The sequence below is a fragment of the Chrysoperla carnea genome, chromosome 3 (assembly GCF_905475395.1).
Source record: "Chrysoperla carnea chromosome 3, inChrCarn1.1, whole genome shotgun sequence".
In the NCBI taxonomy this organism is placed as follows: domain Eukaryota; kingdom Metazoa; phylum Arthropoda; class Insecta; order Neuroptera; family Chrysopidae; genus Chrysoperla; species Chrysoperla carnea.
Window position 1 is genome coordinate 17527221 of NC_058339.1, and position 17348 is coordinate 17544568.

Below are 17348 nucleotides of genomic sequence, written 5' to 3' on the forward strand. Positions count from 1 at the left end.
AAACTTTTTAATAGAATGTAAACGTATCAGTACTGACAGAAAATAAAAAACCAAGTATCTCCCTTCATATAAAGAATGTACGAGCAGGGTAGATTAAGGGTTGAAATTATTTTTATCTTATTTTTAATTTTGATGATGAATTTTATTATAACTTCAATGAATGTAAACGAAAAATAAGAAGAAAATTTTTCTATCTTGGTTTTCGAAATATCGAATGCTGAGTAATTACAGAAAATTTTCAATTTTGAAACCTTTATATACAATATATTACTGTAATATTAATAGAAATAAATAATTACTGTAAATTTTAAAGATATGCTTAAATCAATAAATTTCAAATATAAATCACTTAAAACTTTATCAGTGTAGTTGACTGTTATTAAAATTGTTTACATAATATGACCCATAAATTTTGAAATCAAATGTAACTTTGTAAAAGTGAATTTAATCCCTTGAAATTTTTTTTCGATTTTTCAAATTTCTTCGTGGCGAAGGAGTACGAAGGTAAAGGTTCGCGCAAAAATGTGTTTTTTTATCTTTTTTTCTTTTCTTGGTAATGCAAAGAAGGTAACAAGCTCAGATATTATGTTCATTTAAAAAAAGTCTAACTGTAGCTTCGATTTATTTAGATTAGAAAGAGCATAAATTATTTCTAATAAGAGGAAAAACGCTAAGGAAAATGGAAAAGAATATTAAGGGAGTAAATTCACAGGATATTCAATTTTATATTTAAGTTTTTACACTTCTTCATGGGGTAGAGAAACCAATATTTTGAAGTAACATAACGTAAAAAATATTATAAATCCTCAGTCAAACTCATTTTACCGTAAAAAAAGTGATTCAAACTGTAAGCTTATTAATTGCTTTTATCTAGCAATAAGAATTGGCGATATGATAACACTTCAAAGTCGTGCAGCGTATACGGTTTTTTTACCACTATAATAAAATAGTGCAGTAACTTTTGGAATTATAATGTATCGAATATGTCCGGTCTCATATTTTGTTTAATTATGTAATATTTATGGTTATTTCACTAATAAATGAAACGTAAAATTGGTATATTTATAGTAAGGAAAAACGGTAAAAGTTTTTCGTCATGGTAAAAAGTCATAAATATGATAAAGGCACGTATATTATTATACTAATAAAGCATGAATGGAACATGGATAACTCGAAGACATTTTTTAATAACACCCATTATTTGATTTTTAATTGTAATTAAAATTTGATCAGCAAAAAACTATTTGACAATAAGAAAAATATTGCCATAATTTATGATATAAATAAATTATGGGTTTTAAAATTTATTTGACGTAATCTAACAAAAAAATATTGAAATAAGTATGAATTAAAAAATCCAAAAAAAAAATTAAAATTAAATTTTTTAAGCTATTGTCACGTCATTGAAAACGGTTTGAATTGTCTGCGGTTGTAACGAAATAAAAAATTCATTAATACTAAAATTTTTAAAAATCGTTTCTTGGGTACCAATATCGATTGTGTTGATGAATCAAAGCAGGTACTAGTGAAGTGCACATACTTTTGCATACAGGCATTAAATTTAGTTACACAATCTGTTACGTTAAATAGTTTTTTTTTTCATAAAATTATAAATCAAAACTGATGATGATCTTGAGCTTAATTAATGTCCTAAAAATAAAATAATAAACATTCAAATTTTAATGTGTTTATTTTTTTTTTATAACCTCATATTAGTCCAGGTCTTAGCTCATTTCCCGAATATTACGAACATGCAAAATATACCATGTGTGTTTGTACCATCTAGGCATATACATATCTGTAGTATGACAGAATACATCCGTTTAGTAATGCATCTAAGCGAGAGGTATTATATATATGTGTTGTAAGACTACAGATACAATACGACAGACCTTCTGTTGTATGCATGCAGAGAGTGGGAGTTTTGTTGCATACTTACTAGTTATCTGTAACTAAAAAACTCCCACTCTCCAAGCGTCTTCCAACTAATGTTCAATACATGTATATAATACCTCTCGCTTAGATGCATTACTAAACGGATGTATTCTGTCATACTACAGATATGTATATGCCTAGATGGTACAAACACACATGATATATAAACTAATGTAAAAATATCCATATAACGGACGACGGTGTTTTAGTAAATGTTATATTTCCCTCATTTAATCTTTTTTACGTTTGTCTATTTCAAGTAACATAGGGACCCAATTAATCGGACCTGCGACTGCTACACAGCTAATCAATTTAAAATGGTTAAAAAAACTTCAACGTTAATACAGAAACTGACCTGATAAGGATAAAATTTAAGACAAAAGGTAAACTAAGGAGAGCTCTGGCCGCGAAAATTGAATCAAGTGAGACGGAACAATCCCTACAAGAAAAGAAAAGGATAAACCATATCAAAAAACATGTACACAGCGATTATGACGATGACGACAAAGTTGAAACTTGCTGAGTTAGTTCTGATTCATGAATAAGAAAATATAAGCAAAATGATTTCATTGTTGCCTTGATTCTTATTTCGATAGTCACGATAACGAGGAAGACAATCCGTGAAACTAGGCCAGCCAAGCCTAGTATTACAGTTGCTACAATCTTCGAAAATGTTTTAAGATATTTTTTAGTTTCTAGAGATTTTTTTTTCTTTTACAATAAACGTGGGCCAAAAAGACACAATACACAGCTTTCAGCATATCATATTCGTCTTATTTTAAGTTACACAAAGAAAGTTCGATGATTTTTGTGAGGTCTAACTCCTACCTGCTCTATAAATAACACGTCGATATAGAATTTTCCCAATTATGTTTTAAAATTCTAACAAAATCAACTTTGAGAATATATCACAGTTATTATCAATTAATTAAAGTAATTGAATTATAAATTATTGGAAATTTTTTTTCAAAGGAAATCAGTCAAAAATAAAATTATTAATTGGGTAATTAAAAAACCATAAAATTCAAGATGGGCACGAAATCAGCTAAAAAGAAAATTAATTAAAACATTAAAAAACAATAAAATACAAAATGAGGCGAAGTAAAGAGCATTTTTCAAAATGATGTAAAAAAATAATTGTAAAAATCTCTTGTAGCAAATATTAGCCACTGGAAAGATGCAGTGCTATGATATATATAAATAGCCTTGACTTAACGAGTAAGCTTAACGCGAATATCATATCAGATTTGACGAGCGCCGTGCCTTTATTGACCGCAGCAGACCGAAATTTGCCTCCCTCGCCGTCTACCACTAACTTGCAACAGCGTTTTGCATTAAAATTAAAATCAAAGTTCAATTGCTTAGTTTCTGCACTATGAACTCGATAAAAAATATTCGACACAATGCAAGTTTGCATTTAGAAAACAATATTTTAACACGGGTGGGCTGTATCCACGGATGTTTTACTGATCCGGAACATCACTAATAGATTTTTTTTATTCAAAATACATATTTGATGAATTTGATATAATTATATTTCGAGGAACAAATATATAATTTATGGAAAATTTTCTTGATCAAAGAAATAATTTATCTACTTTTCAAACAATTCATTCCTATATAATTTCAAAAGGTGTCTTACACATCTTAGTGTACGTTTTAAATAATATTCAAATAAAATTATGTTTATTGAACATTAAAATTAGATAAATAAATGTTTAAAGCGTTTATCACCTTTTACAAATAGCTATAATTAATTATGTAAATAGATAATAATTCGGAACATTTTGAGTATTTACATGAATCATTATAAACATTCCAACTAGCAAATTGCTAAAAATAGGTGCTAATTATATATAAAATTAGACCGGTTAGGTGGATTAAAAGTTCCAGCAGGCTTATTCGAACCAAAATTGTTTCAAAATAAAAAATACGTCGACAAATTTTCCCATGTCCAGTATCACAATGTAGCCATCATGCACGGATTTTTCCGTGCATCTTCCGAACCATAATTTTAAATTATCTGAAGTGATTTTCTACAAAACAAAAACCTTGTACCTAATCTATTCATGTAAAATGCTTTGTCCTGAATGGCTAACTGACTGACGGATCAACGCACAGCATAAACCGCTGACCGGAGAGACCAGAAACTTGGACGGGGTACTCTTTGTATGACTGACTATAAGAAAGAATTTTCCAAAATTCTTCCCCCAAATGGTTGAAAAACGAGGGCAAGGTTTGTATGGGACACTTCAAATTTTTCATAAACATTCTTTATCAGAATCGATGGAAGGCGATGTATTTCGTATTTTGTTGAAACTTATCGCTTAACGGGGTTAAAAAGAGTTAGAAGTGCATCGAAGTTGGTATTAATACTCCTTAGTGCTTTTGATTAAAATTACATTTTATTTTAGGGAGATCTAAATCTTTTAAGATCTAGCAATTACTCCCCGGCTTCCTTGGACGATTTTCAAAACTACTTAATGGATTTTATTAAAACTTTAAAATAATATATATCATAAATCAGAATAACACATAGGCTACAATTTATAAAGAAACTACAATAATTTGTTTTCATAACAAAAAGCAACTTATATTTCGAGTGTTATGCATGGGAAAGGAAGGGGGAGATAAATGAGATCATCCAGCGAAGCGAGCAGTTTATTGCTAGTTCAAAATAATCGAAAAAACCCATACCTACTTCAAACCTTATATGACTAATTAAAATGAAAAATAATAATAGAGATGAATGTTTCTTAAAAATTTCGTAGAAAAAAAACATCTTGATACGTCATATTCTGATTAGCAAAATAACGCTAATTATTTATCAATTATATGTCGATATATGGGCATCTAAAAAACATGAATTAAAAAATCACAATAACTCGAATAAAAATTATTTATTCATAATTTCGGGAATCATGTCTGTGATTGTTTCTAAAAATTAAAATTGTAAAGTTGCATAACGTGTGAACAATTTGAAATCGGATACGGATTTTAAGTACATAATATAATCGTCACTTCGTTGTGCATTTGATACATTTGTTTTAATAAAAGACAATTAATATTGAAAATATATTTCTCAGTATGTTAAGCGGAAACAGCAAAAAAAAATTGGTTAATAACATTATTTACGATTTTAAATTTCATTGGTTAGAATTAAATGATGGGAAGGCGTGTATTACTTTAAAATAATAAAAGTATTTGAATATAGAATACATTATGTGTATTAAATAATTAGCTTCTTGAAAAAAAACCGTAAATGTACCTAATCAGAATAGGGTATTCTACTATATTTGAAAAAGTACTTCAAAATGTTGATTTTGCAAATAAAAACCCATCAAAAATTTATTTCGGAAAAATACACACGCTTTCTTGTCAAAAACTTAAATTAAATTTTTAACCTTTTTTAAACTGTCAAAAACGCAGGCATCCAATTTGATGACGTAATATCGGTATCATTATACGAAATACATATTACACAAATAAGTTTGACAGATATATTCATAGACATCTGATTATAATAAATATAAGTACTTTATCTATGGATATATTATACCCAGCTATCTACACTGAACTAACTGAAGGTCTATGGCTCATACCGATATGACATCACAGCAGGGCTTGCCCGCGTTTTAGGTCACGTGATTTACAGTTACGAAATCAGAATATTTAAGTATATTTTTACATAAATTTTAACTTTTCTTCAAATTTCATAATTTATTTTTGACTAACGATAATACCCTATTTAATTTACTGACTTTATGATCAGTAAATTAATTACACAAAAATACGGACTTAGTACGAGGTAGTATGACGATTATCAGTGAACCAAATCTGTAAAATGGGAATATTCGAGAAATAAAGGTATTTGTTTCTAAATATATCCAAATAAGTAATATGGAGTGTTTGCAAGGATATTACTTGGAGGTATATGTTTTGGAATTGGTAATGGCTGTATTGCGAGTGATATGTATGGCTGTATGGCGATAATATTTGTTTCTATAAAACTGTTTTTGTGTGTCTTCTGGTTTGTGTGTTTGTTCACACATCACAAAAAAACCACTGGACAGATTGTGATGAAATATAATTAAATTTACATCTTATGATCAGACTTTCAAATTAACTTTAGTAATTTAGAGAGACGTACGTAAATGGGGCAGAGAATGAAGGATATCATGGGCCAGTATTTGTTTTTAGTTAGAATTGCCAAGCGAAGAAGGTGAATAGTAGCTAGTTTATAATAAAGCAATACTCGTAGAAAGTTTACTAGGTAGAATCCAAAGTTTCAAATAGGTATTTATAAAGTTGTCATATTAGTGCATTTTGCCTACAGATTAACACGATAATCAAAAAGATTGCGAGCTCAAACTTTGTATAATATATCTTCGACCTTAAAATTTTCAGATGCATAAGTCTATGGGATCTATCTTTTAACCCGTAAGAAGAGCTTAATACAGAAATATTTTTAATATACAGACAATTCTAGAGAAAATATGAAATGAACTGTGAGTTGATGCAAAAATGAGATGTGTTATTCGATAAACACACTGTATATATTAAGATTAATACACATGAATTGTGTAATAACATCAAACATTATTAGCAGAAAATACAAGGAAAATATACTAAAAACTTATAAATTCACATTACAACATAAAAATTATCAGTGTTTCATCATGAATATCATTCATTAAACATCACACCTTTTTCTCATCAAGTTTAACGTACGTAGTCAAGATTATTACTTAACTACGAAACAATAAAAAGTACCTACTGAAGATTTAATTTACGTGAGTTATGTGAATTTGTGTGCGAATATTATTTAAAAAAACGAATTACATTTCTATGTTTTTATTTATTTAATGAAGAAGACATTTCACAACTAACGATCGATTTTTATTATAAACTTTAAACCAATTAAAGGTAATTATTTAGTGATATAAAAATTTCAAGTTTAATACATAACATTTTAAATATGTATGTATACTTTTTAAAATAATTTATTTTACTGTGTAATTCTATAAAATTATTTTAATATTATACCATGTATATATGAAATATACATAGTATATTAAGTTTAGTCCCATAAAATCACCTAATTAGTCCATTTCCGGTTGTCCGTCCGTCCGTCTATGGACACGATAACTCAAAAACGAAAAAAGATATCGAGCTGAAATTTTTACAGCCTACTCAAGACGTAAAAAGTGAGGTCAAGTTCGTAAATGAGCATCATAGGTCAATTGCATCTTGTAAACCGTTAGAGATAGAACAAAAGTTTAAATGTAAAAAATGTTCCTTATCAAAAATTAAACAACTTTTGTTTGAAACATTTTTTCGTAAACATCACTGTTTACCCGTGAGGGCGCCAAATAGGCGGAAATTTTATAATATGTACTATACTTGATTATCAGTTATGTACCTATGTGTCACATGTTTGTATGTGTAATGTGATAAAGAAATCAACACTGACTATGCATGGTATTTCAACAATTAACTCAGTCAATTGTTTGTTTTCACTTGTTTTTAATTAGTTTCAATGTTAATAAAGTAATAAATAATAATTAATCAAAAATAATCAACTCAAAATGTTTTATAACATTGTAATGTAAAATGCAAATCCGATTTTAACAATATAGCACTACCAAGAATTTTGATGGATCTACTCAAGATTATTTATAGATCGGGCGATTTTAATAAAAAAAATACTATAAATAAATATAGTTTTCTTAATTCAGAATGCTAATTTTTGAGCGGTTTGAATTTTCATACATAACGCACGTAATTGGTTAGAGATAGAGGCTTTATACCAATACGTTTTTCTTTATAAAAGAAGAAATAACTTTTCTTAGAAATATGTTTCTGTAAACTGCATAAGTTCCACGGAAAATTGTTTCTACGAAAAGTTGTTGGTTTTACCAAAAAATACAGATATAGACATAGAAGCTCACATATATAGGTTTTTTGTCCTCAAAACTTTGTTAGTTTTTCCTCTGACAAATCATAGGCGTGCATTAAATTAGAGTAGACTTCCGGTAATTCGGCTCCTGGCCAGAGCCCGATCTTGCTGTTAGGCACTCCGGACAAAAATAATATTTGTCTCTTTGCACTCATTTGCACTTTTTTTTAAGTTGACATAAGCTTGAAGCTCGATAAATAAATTTAATCGAAGAAAATGCTTCAGACGATTTCAGACGAAAATTTTTCGATTTTTTGCAATTTTTTTAAGAGTACCCCTTTGAAAAAATCGAGCAAAATGCAAAAAAAATTTTTGTTTTGGAATTTGATGAAACTCGGTAGATGGGGTAATTTTGACCCAAAAAGTATAAAAATCAGGTTAATTTAGTGATTGGATGCAAAGTTTCTGAGATATCGCAATATTTGAATCCATTTTCGTCCGTATCTCAAAAATTATTGGGCCAGCCAGCAAATGCACCCGATTTTTGTACTTTTGTTTTGGGTCAAAATTACCTTATATACTGAGTTTTATCGAAATTGGAGATAACAAAATTTTTTCGATTTTTTCAATTTTTTTAAGGGGTACCCCTTTGAAAAAATCGAGAAAAATGCAAAAAAAATTTTTGTATTGGAATTTGATGAAACTCGGTAGATGGGGTAATTTTGACCCAAAAAGTATAAAAATCAGGTTTATTTAGTGATTGGATGAAGAGTTTCTGAAATATCGCAATATTTGGATCGATTTTAGTCTGTAACTCAGAAACTATTCGACCAGTCATCAAATGCACCCGATTTTTGTACTTTTTGGGTCAAAATTACCTTATATACTGAGTTTTATCGAAATTGGAAATAACAAAATTTTATCGATTTTTTGCAATTTTTTTAAGGGGTCCTTTGAAAAAAGATTTTGGAATTTGATGAGCCATTTGAGCCGTTTTTTCGGGTACAAAATTCTAGCCCCGCACATGACATAGCTAAGAACACTGCCCAATAAATTACCTTTCAACTGAAACCAAAAAAATTATAATCGGTTCATCCGTTTAGGCGTTACGATGCCACAGACAGACAAACACACAAACACACACACATAGCGGTTCAACTTATAACACCCCTTTTTTTAGTTCGTGGGTTAAAAATGATAATGCGATTGGACAAAAAAAGAAAAACTAATTATGTATTTGCTGAAAACAACCAACTTTTTAAATCATATCTACCACCACCTACACAGATTTTGGGGTTGACAACGCTGGCTGCGTATTAACTGCACTTAAGGTAGTACCTACACGAAAGTGATATTCCAAGAATTTCTCAAAACTCAGAATATAAAATATTTAATTCATAATACACTTGCTGTTAAAATTAGAAGATGATTTACCATGCCATACATGAGATATTAGCAATTAAAAGTGACGCAATTTGTACGTGTACATGGGAGAAGTGTATAAAAATACACAAATTTACAAATATTATATTTATTTACCAATGAATGACGTCCACCATCTCTATGAAAAACTAATATAATGTAGAATACTATATTTAGAAAATATATAAATAAAAATAAAAATTATTTACCATATAGTTTCGATAAAAAACTTAAATAAATAACTCGTTTTAGCGATGATTTTTGTGGAAAAGATATGAAGACTAATGTTAAAGGCATATGTCATAGTGTGTGTGTTTATATGTATACTAGAATCAGTAGTGAGGAACTACAGTCTTTTGAAAATAATATATGGTATATGTATAATAGTCATAGCACAGTTAATGCACTGAATGATAGTATTAGTCCAAAACTTTTTGACTGGACGGTCGCGGAGGAACTACCTTAAGTATTTAATAGTTTACTGGATTTCTGTTACCGTGTTGTTATGCGCATTCATCAAAAGTTTCCAATATAATTTGTATTATTTGCAGAATCAGTATTATTTAAAATGAATGTCGAAGAATTTCGTGAAAATGGGAAGTCTTTGATTGATTACATGTGTGATTATGTATCAACAATTGAAAAGCGTAGAGTTATTCCAAATGTAGAACCTGGTTATTTAAGACCAATCCTGCCAGACGAAGCACCGGAAGATCCAGAAAAATGGTCTGAAATATTTAAGGACATCGAAACAAAAATTATGCCTGGTGTTACACATTGGAATCATCCACATTTTCATGCATATTTTCCAGCTGGAAATTCTTTTCCATCAATTTTGGGTGACATGTTATCAGATGTAATTGGAAGCATTGGATTCTCATGGGTAAGTTCTAATTTTGGAAGATTTCAAGAGAATAGTTTCATTAAAAAAAGAGTTTCAAAATCAAACTTTTTAACTTCTTTAATTAAATCAATCGTTAATTAAAGAAATGCAGGCAAGGTTTTTTTCCGCGCGGCACAAACGAAAAATGCCTTTCGACTATCTTAATGAAACTATGGATCTTAATTAGCCCTAGATGAGAAGATCAAACGTCTTCTCGAGCACAAGTATCGAGTCCTACTCAAATTAGTCAATTTTTTTAAACAATTTCTAATTAAAAATTTAAATTTTACAACAGGCTTCAAATCCAGTTTGTACAGAATTAGAGGTTGTCGTACTTGACTGGCTTGGTTCAGCAATGGGTTTACCTAGCACTTTTCTGGCAAAAGCAACAAATCATAAATCAGGAGGGGTTATTGCAGGTTCAGCAAGTGAATCAATATTTACATGTCTATTAGCAGCAAGAGCGCAAAGTATAAATTACTTGAAAGGTTCACTACAAAAATTTGATGGAAGTATATTTTTATCCAAACTAGTAGCATATTGCTCCAAAGAAGCCCATTCATGTGTTGCAAAAGCATGTATGATATCAACAATAAAATTGCGTATATTAGATACAGATGAGCACCTTTCACTACGCGGCGAAACCTTAGAAAAAGCAATTCGAGAAGATATAGAAAAAGGATATTTCCCATTCTTCGTGGCAGCAACTTTGGGTACAACTGCTGCTTGTGCATTCGATAACCTTGAAGAAATTGGTACAGTGTGTAAAAAATTTAAAAGTATATGGTTTCATGTAGATGCTGCATATGCTGGAAGTGCATTTATATGTCCTGAATTGAAACATTTTTTAAAAGGAATACATTTAGCTGATTCGATCAACACTAACAGTAACAAATGGTTTTTAACAGCTTTTGATTGTTCATGTTTATGGGTTCGAGATAGAATTCGATTAACAAATGCCATGTCCGTGTATGCTGCATATTATCCAGAAAATGACGAGAGCGTAGAAGCTGTGGATTATCGACATTGGGGTATACCTTTAAGCCGTCGAATGCGTTCATTAAAATTATGGTTTGTTATGCGATGTTATGGCCTCAAAGGTTTGCGAGAATACATAAGAAACCATATACAACTAGCAAAATATTTTGAATCTTTAGTTTTAACAGACAATAATTTTGAAATAATGAATGAGGTTCATTTAGGTTTAGTGTGTTTTCGATTAAAACTTAGTGATAATACAAATAAAGATTTACTAGCAAGAATAAATTACGAAGGTAAAATTCATATGATACCAAGTCAAATTAAAGGAAAATTATGTATTCGATTTTGTGTGGTTTATGAACATGCAACAAAAGATCACATTGGTAAGTTAATTTTTTATTATTCGGAATTCACAATAGGGTATTCCACTATTTTTGAAAAAGTACTTCAAAATGTTGATTTTGCTAATAAAAAGCCACCAAAAATTTATTTCGGAAAAATACACACGCTTTCTTGCCAAAAACTTAAATTAAATTTTAAACCTTTTTTAAACTGTCAAAAACGCGGGCATCCAATTTGATGACGTAATATGGGTATCACTATACAAAATAACACAAATGAGTTTGAGAGATATATTCATAGACATCTGATTATAATAAATATAAATACTTATTATCTATGTATATATTATACCCAGCTGTCTACACTGAACTAACTGATGGTCTATGACTCATACCGCTATGGTATCACAGCAGGGCTTACCCACGTTTTAGGTCACGTGATATACAGTTTAAAAATTACGATTTTTAATTTTAATATTTCAAAAGAAAAATGTACTTTTACGACTCGAAATCAAAATATTTAAGTATATTTTTACATAAATTTTAACTTTTTCCAAATTTCATGATTTATTTTTGACTAACGATAACACCCTATTATTGCTTTTCTCGGAAAATTGATAAAAACTACAATGTTATTTCTTGCCGATTTTCCTAAAATTACGATATTAGTTCAGGTGCACCGATTGGGCTACCGATGGTTGTTATATAAGTATAAAAATATTGTTATATATTATAAAAATGATCAATAAGTTTATTTCAAACTCTCCGTAAATTACTAACAACAATCTTTATATAGTTGAATATTTTAGTCTTTTTTCAGTGTGCTCTAAATACTCAGACAAATAACGATATTTTTGATAAACGATTACTAAAACAATTTAGCGTGACTTAATTTTTGATGAAAAATTATTGCCAAAGATAAAACTTATTAAATTAAAGGCAATCATATCTATCAATTTAAAGAAAAATCAAGTCTTAACAAAATATGTTTATAGTAGACAACAATTTAGGTTAGGTTAGGTCAGCTCCTAAATTATTTTCATAGGCTGAGTGCACCTCCTTCATGCATATACCATGCACTACACCATCCCATCACAACTATTAATTAAATTAATTTATGTTGTGACGGCGGGAATCGAACACTCTACCCTAGGCATACCACGAACGGAATTGGTTACGCCTTAACCAACTGAGCCATTACAACTGAGACTATGTTAATTTAAAATCCATACGTAAAATACTACCCTACCTTTGACGTACAAATTGGCGGAGGTGGAAGAGATTGCTAAAAATCCAACGTTTGACATTGAATTGATATTCAGAATTTAATGTGGTTTTTTTTTTGGACGATAAAACACTCCAACTAACTTTTTTAACTACAACTTCAGGTACATCCTTCAAACGAAGTTTTTACTTAGGTAAAATTAGGTTAATAATTGACCTATTTTGAGCTGCACAATCGTTGTGAACACCTTTATGGGGCACTCTGTATAAACGATGCTAGAAAAACGAACATTCGATTTTACTACTTTTTCTGATACGTATTTTTATCATTTCAGATTATGCTTGGAATGTAATAAAAGAACATGCAAATAATATATTATCACAGCAACAAGACACAATAAAAGCGGTCAGACCACCATCAGAAACCAAACAACCTGTACTACGGCAAATATCACGCCAACTATCACGACGATTATCATTTGTACGAAGTTTATCCAAGGAACAATATAATCAGACAAAACAGAAACAAAATAATAGTTTAAGCGACGGAGCATCACCGTTAATTATGCCATCCGAAGATGATGAAGATAATATTCTAGACATGGAAGATATGACATTAGATAGTGATGATGTTTTTCCAAATAATAAATAAGAAACTATAAAAGAATGCAGTTTTGTTATTAAAATCAAATACCTTTTCATTTTTTCTTAATACACTCTAGATTGAAACTTCAAAGTAGTTAAACGACACGCAAAATAGTCCCCGTAGAATTAGATTTTCACTTAGGAATACGAAAAGTCTAGGCTATTGATTATGTCATATATATAGAAAGAAACCACGATGTTCACGGGTTTTTATTGCAGGAATTAAGAAGAAAAAATCAGTGAGTGCTATTAAATTAGAGGGTGGGAAGTGAAGATAGGGCGAAAAAGCACTCCTTTTGGTTTTTTCCAAATATCTCGTAAACTAAGAAAAATTTCGATAACTTTTATATAAAGCTTTTTGTACTAAATCAAATTTTCCATCGGAAAAAATAAAAAATAAATGATATCATGCCAAAACAGTTGAAACAAACAGGAAAAAAAGACAAATTTCAATTTTAGGTTAAAAATTGACAGATATATTCGCTCCGTGCGTGAGTTTCGTTTCCATGACAACGATACACTACTTTAATTATAGAATTGTATGGATGCATATATAATTGTATGGATTGCATTGAAAACTCACATTGAAAATTAAATATTATTGTCTCACAAATTTAAATAAATAATTATGATAATTTACATTTGAAAAATAATATTTGTACAATTTGATTTCTTATTTTCACAATTTTTAATGCATTAAGTTTAATTAATTAGTGTTTTTCAATCATTTTAATTTGACAGTTTCTATAACATTAACATGTAAAGAATTGCAAATTAGTCATAACAGCCCCCTTTATCTCCAAAATTTTTCACTTAAAGCGCTGGCATCGATTTTATTATCCCTACCATGACTACGCACACAACGAATAGCCATTTCAACCTGGCTTTTGAAAAATTATTGTTTACCCAATGAAAAAAGTATAAATATGTACTACAAATCCGATGTGTGGTTTCCAAAAAGATACGTTATCACCCTGTTCCGGCAACAGCGATAAAATAATAAGATATCACGTTTGATAACATTATTGAGTGAATGTAGCAGCACCATTCTTCCAAAATTGTTGTAATTGTCATACATTCCTAAATACTAAACGTAAAATACGTTTTTTCAATGATAAAAATCATAATTTTCATCATTTATCACAGTAAAGTTGGCATGGGTAAGTTGTAGTTGCCCATTACAGAGTTAATGCAAGGTGGAAATAGACCTAAAAAACATTCGCGCTGAACGCATGGTGTGTACACGCTTGTGTACATACAAAATACATATCTTACTCCGTAATTTCATTCTTTGGAAAGTCATTACGTGAATTTTTTATAATTTTCTATTTACATAACGAGTAGAATAACCTCAAACAAATCTAGGTTTACACAAAAAAAGTAAGATTAAAAAAGAATAAAACTCATAAGTATTTGTAAAAGTCAAAGGTCAACTTACCAGGTATAAATTGATAGATTAAAGATAATATAAATAATTTGACAGCACAAAGAAAAAACTTTATTATCAGAATACACTATTTGTGTTTGAAAATATTTACAAAATCATAAACGCACATGGTTTTTGACAGCTAATACATGTCAAACACAAGACCAAAAGATAACACCAGATAGCAGTACTATACTTCATTTAAAAATGTTTAGCAATTTAAAAATTTTTATTTTAAATCATTGTTAAAATTCAAGCTAGGCCTTTTGTCAGTATATACCTATCAATAGTATCAGAATACGTAACTTCGAAAATTTAAAATCTAATTAACGAATTATGTAAAATATGGCATTTTCAAAATTGCTTTTTTTTAACTATTAGCCTAACTAGATTACTTAAGACTTAACATTAGTATATTCTATCTGTATTACATGATAAACCGAACCCAGAAGCTCGCAAAAAATTAAACACTTCACAAATATCTTACCTACCATCATAGTCTATCATAGTATATTACCACATAAAACGAAAGTTTATTTGTAGCTTCAAAATGCAATAGTGGAGCAAATAAAGGGTGCTGCACCCGTTGGAGAAAATTTGGCAAACTAGTTTTAACATTACCTTTAACATTCTGATAAAACATCAATTACGTATCTCGCCGTTGCAAAAAAAAAAATTATTTTGCATGTTCGGCTCTCCACTTAGATTTACTGCCTCCGACCAGATGACTGGTTGATGTTTTGGCAAAGAATTTTTAGCATTCTGATAAAAAATCAAAAACGTACCTGGCCATAGAATAAAAAAATTTTTGTTTTCATATTTGGCACTCCATTTAGACCTTAGTACCCGGTTGTCTGGCTAATATTTAGACATTTGTTTGGGTAACTTTGCATCTTTAAATTCTGAAACAGAAAATGCACGCACTTTTTCGCGGGTAAAACTTCCATGTCTCTCTTGCTCTATACCTTCTACTGGTATAGTTACACGCATTTTTTTTGTGTGTGTAATTTCATAACTACATATGAAAGTTTACATTGTTATGGAAATTAACTATACATTAATTAATTTTTCAATAATGACATGATTTTATATTGAAATTTCAAGTTCGAAATGTCGAATAATAACGTTAGTCCAAAGGAGGGCAAAAAAGATGATGAAAACAGCATTGAGAATATTGAAGACTTCGGGACTAATGCAGATAATGAAGGCAGTAAAGACAATGCGAATGTTAAAGAAAGCAAAAATAATACAGAAAATGGAAACGAAGATATTGAGAATAATGCAAATAATTTGAATAACACGAACAATGAAGGCATCAAAGATAATGAGGATATTGTAAAAAATGAAAGTAATGCTAATGGAAATAGTAAAGATAATGTAAAATTCAAAAATAATGATGAGAAAAATACTGACAGTGAAGATAATAAGGATAATGACACTTATAACGAGAATAGTAAAGAATCCATAATTAAAAAAAATAAAACTGAAGATCACGAATTCAAAGAGAGTAATTATGATATATATTTTGAGGATGATATTTTGTGTCGTATTTGTTATGATGATGGTTCAGGTGAACCACTAGTTGTACCGTGTACATGTAAGGTGACAAATTTTGAAAATTTTATTTGAATAGACGATAGATACTGCCAAACAAAAATTCGCAAATTGTTCTATAGAAAAAGAGTATTCTTAAAAAAAGTTATTGCGTTCAAAGTGGTACATCTAATTGTGACACTGATTTTTTTCTTTGACCTCCGTTTAGAAGTCAACTTTGCTTCATACAGGAAATCACAGTTGTATTTTCTAAGAGCTTTATCTCACAAATTATTACATCTCTGTAAAAATATTTGAAATCGTTATTTCTTTACGAGATTATTTCAAAAGACAACCACTTTTAATTTATTTGCAAAAAAAAAACCTTTTTTTGAATCTTTGAACATAAGGGCGCAAAAAACTTACCGATTACCGATAAGAAAAAAAATAAAGAAGTCTTTAAAATTTTGTCGAAATATTGATTATAGGGTACAATGGCGTTTGTACATAAAACATGCTTAGAGCGTTGGCTAGCTGAATCAAATAGTAGTGCTTGCGAACTATGTCATTATCGGTATAATACACAAAGAGCTACCAAGTACAAAGTTTGTGAAGCAATATGTAAATGGTTACGATACAGTGATGAAGACTATGATTTTCCAGGACGTAACGTAAGAACGGACATAGTTGTTTGCTGTATGTTAACACCTTTTGCGTTTATCGGATCTGGTTTGTGTATATTAACAGCCGATTATTATTCAAATGAAAGATTTTCTAAAATACCAGCAGCAAGATGGACATCTATATCTTTGTTACTCATGATTGGAATTGTTGTAATAGGTTACTATCTATGGGTTTATATGGTAGTCAGATACCACGGACAAATGTGGTATGCTTGGTGGCAACGAGATAGTATAGTTAAAGTTATTATAGCAGATGTAAATCGTGTTCCTTGAACTAAAATTTATAGTAATTCTATTTAATAGTAATCATAATGGAACAAATTTTGGGCAAGCAAAAACAGTATTTTAAATTTGATAAATTTTTTGTATTTAATTC

General features: G+C 29.6%; 3 protein-coding genes across 3 annotated transcripts in view; 2 read left to right on the forward strand and 1 right to left on the reverse strand.

Annotated features, from left to right (window-relative positions):
- The window catches only part of LOC123296981 (ribonuclease P protein subunit p25-like protein), a 48009-nt gene extending 33126 nt beyond the window's left edge, over positions 1–14883 (reverse strand). Inside the window, exon 1 of the mRNA XM_044878720.1 lies at positions 14769–14883. The gene's annotated coding sequence lies outside the window, so the exon portion shown is untranslated. The remainder of the gene's footprint in view (positions 1–14768) is intronic.
- On the forward strand, positions 6754–13352 carry LOC123296972 (aromatic-L-amino-acid decarboxylase-like). Its single transcript, XM_044878710.1, has 4 exons — positions 6754–6861; positions 9808–10139; positions 10435–11503; positions 13021–13352. The coding sequence occupies exons 2-4, from the start codon at positions 9825–9827 to the stop codon at positions 13335–13337; spliced, it is 1701 nt and encodes a 566-aa protein (XP_044734645.1). The 5' UTR covers positions 6754–6861; positions 9808–9824; the 3' UTR covers positions 13338–13352.
- Positions 14884–15866: 983 nt separating the features above from the next.
- On the forward strand, positions 15867–17305 carry LOC123295895 (E3 ubiquitin-protein ligase MARCHF2-like). Its single transcript, XM_044877355.1, has 2 exons — positions 15867–16358; positions 16778–17305. The coding sequence occupies exons 1-2, from the start codon at positions 15867–15869 to the stop codon at positions 17243–17245; spliced, it is 960 nt and encodes a 319-aa protein (XP_044733290.1). The 3' UTR covers positions 17246–17305.
- Positions 17306–17348: the final 43 nt, after the last annotated feature.

Bases quoted from the DNA above. Each gene is read 5' to 3' on its own strand.
- LOC123296972 (XM_044878710.1), top strand. From the start codon at position 9,825: ATGAATGTCGAAGAATTTCGTGAAAATGGGAAGTCTTTGATTGATTAC. The intron at 10,140-10,434 runs GTAAGTTCTAAT...ATTTTACAACAG, and splicing joins GAAGCATTGGATTCTCATGG to GCTTCAAATCCAGTTTGTAC. The intron at 11,504-13,020 runs GTAAGTTAATTT...TTATCATTTCAG, and splicing joins TGCAACAAAAGATCACATTG to ATTATGCTTGGAATGTAATA.
- LOC123295895 (XM_044877355.1), top strand. From the start codon at position 15,867: ATGTCGAATAATAACGTTAGTCCAAAGGAGGGCAAAAAAGATGATGAA. The intron at 16,359-16,777 runs GTGACAAATTTT...TATTGATTATAG, and splicing joins TTGTACCGTGTACATGTAAG to GGTACAATGGCGTTTGTACA.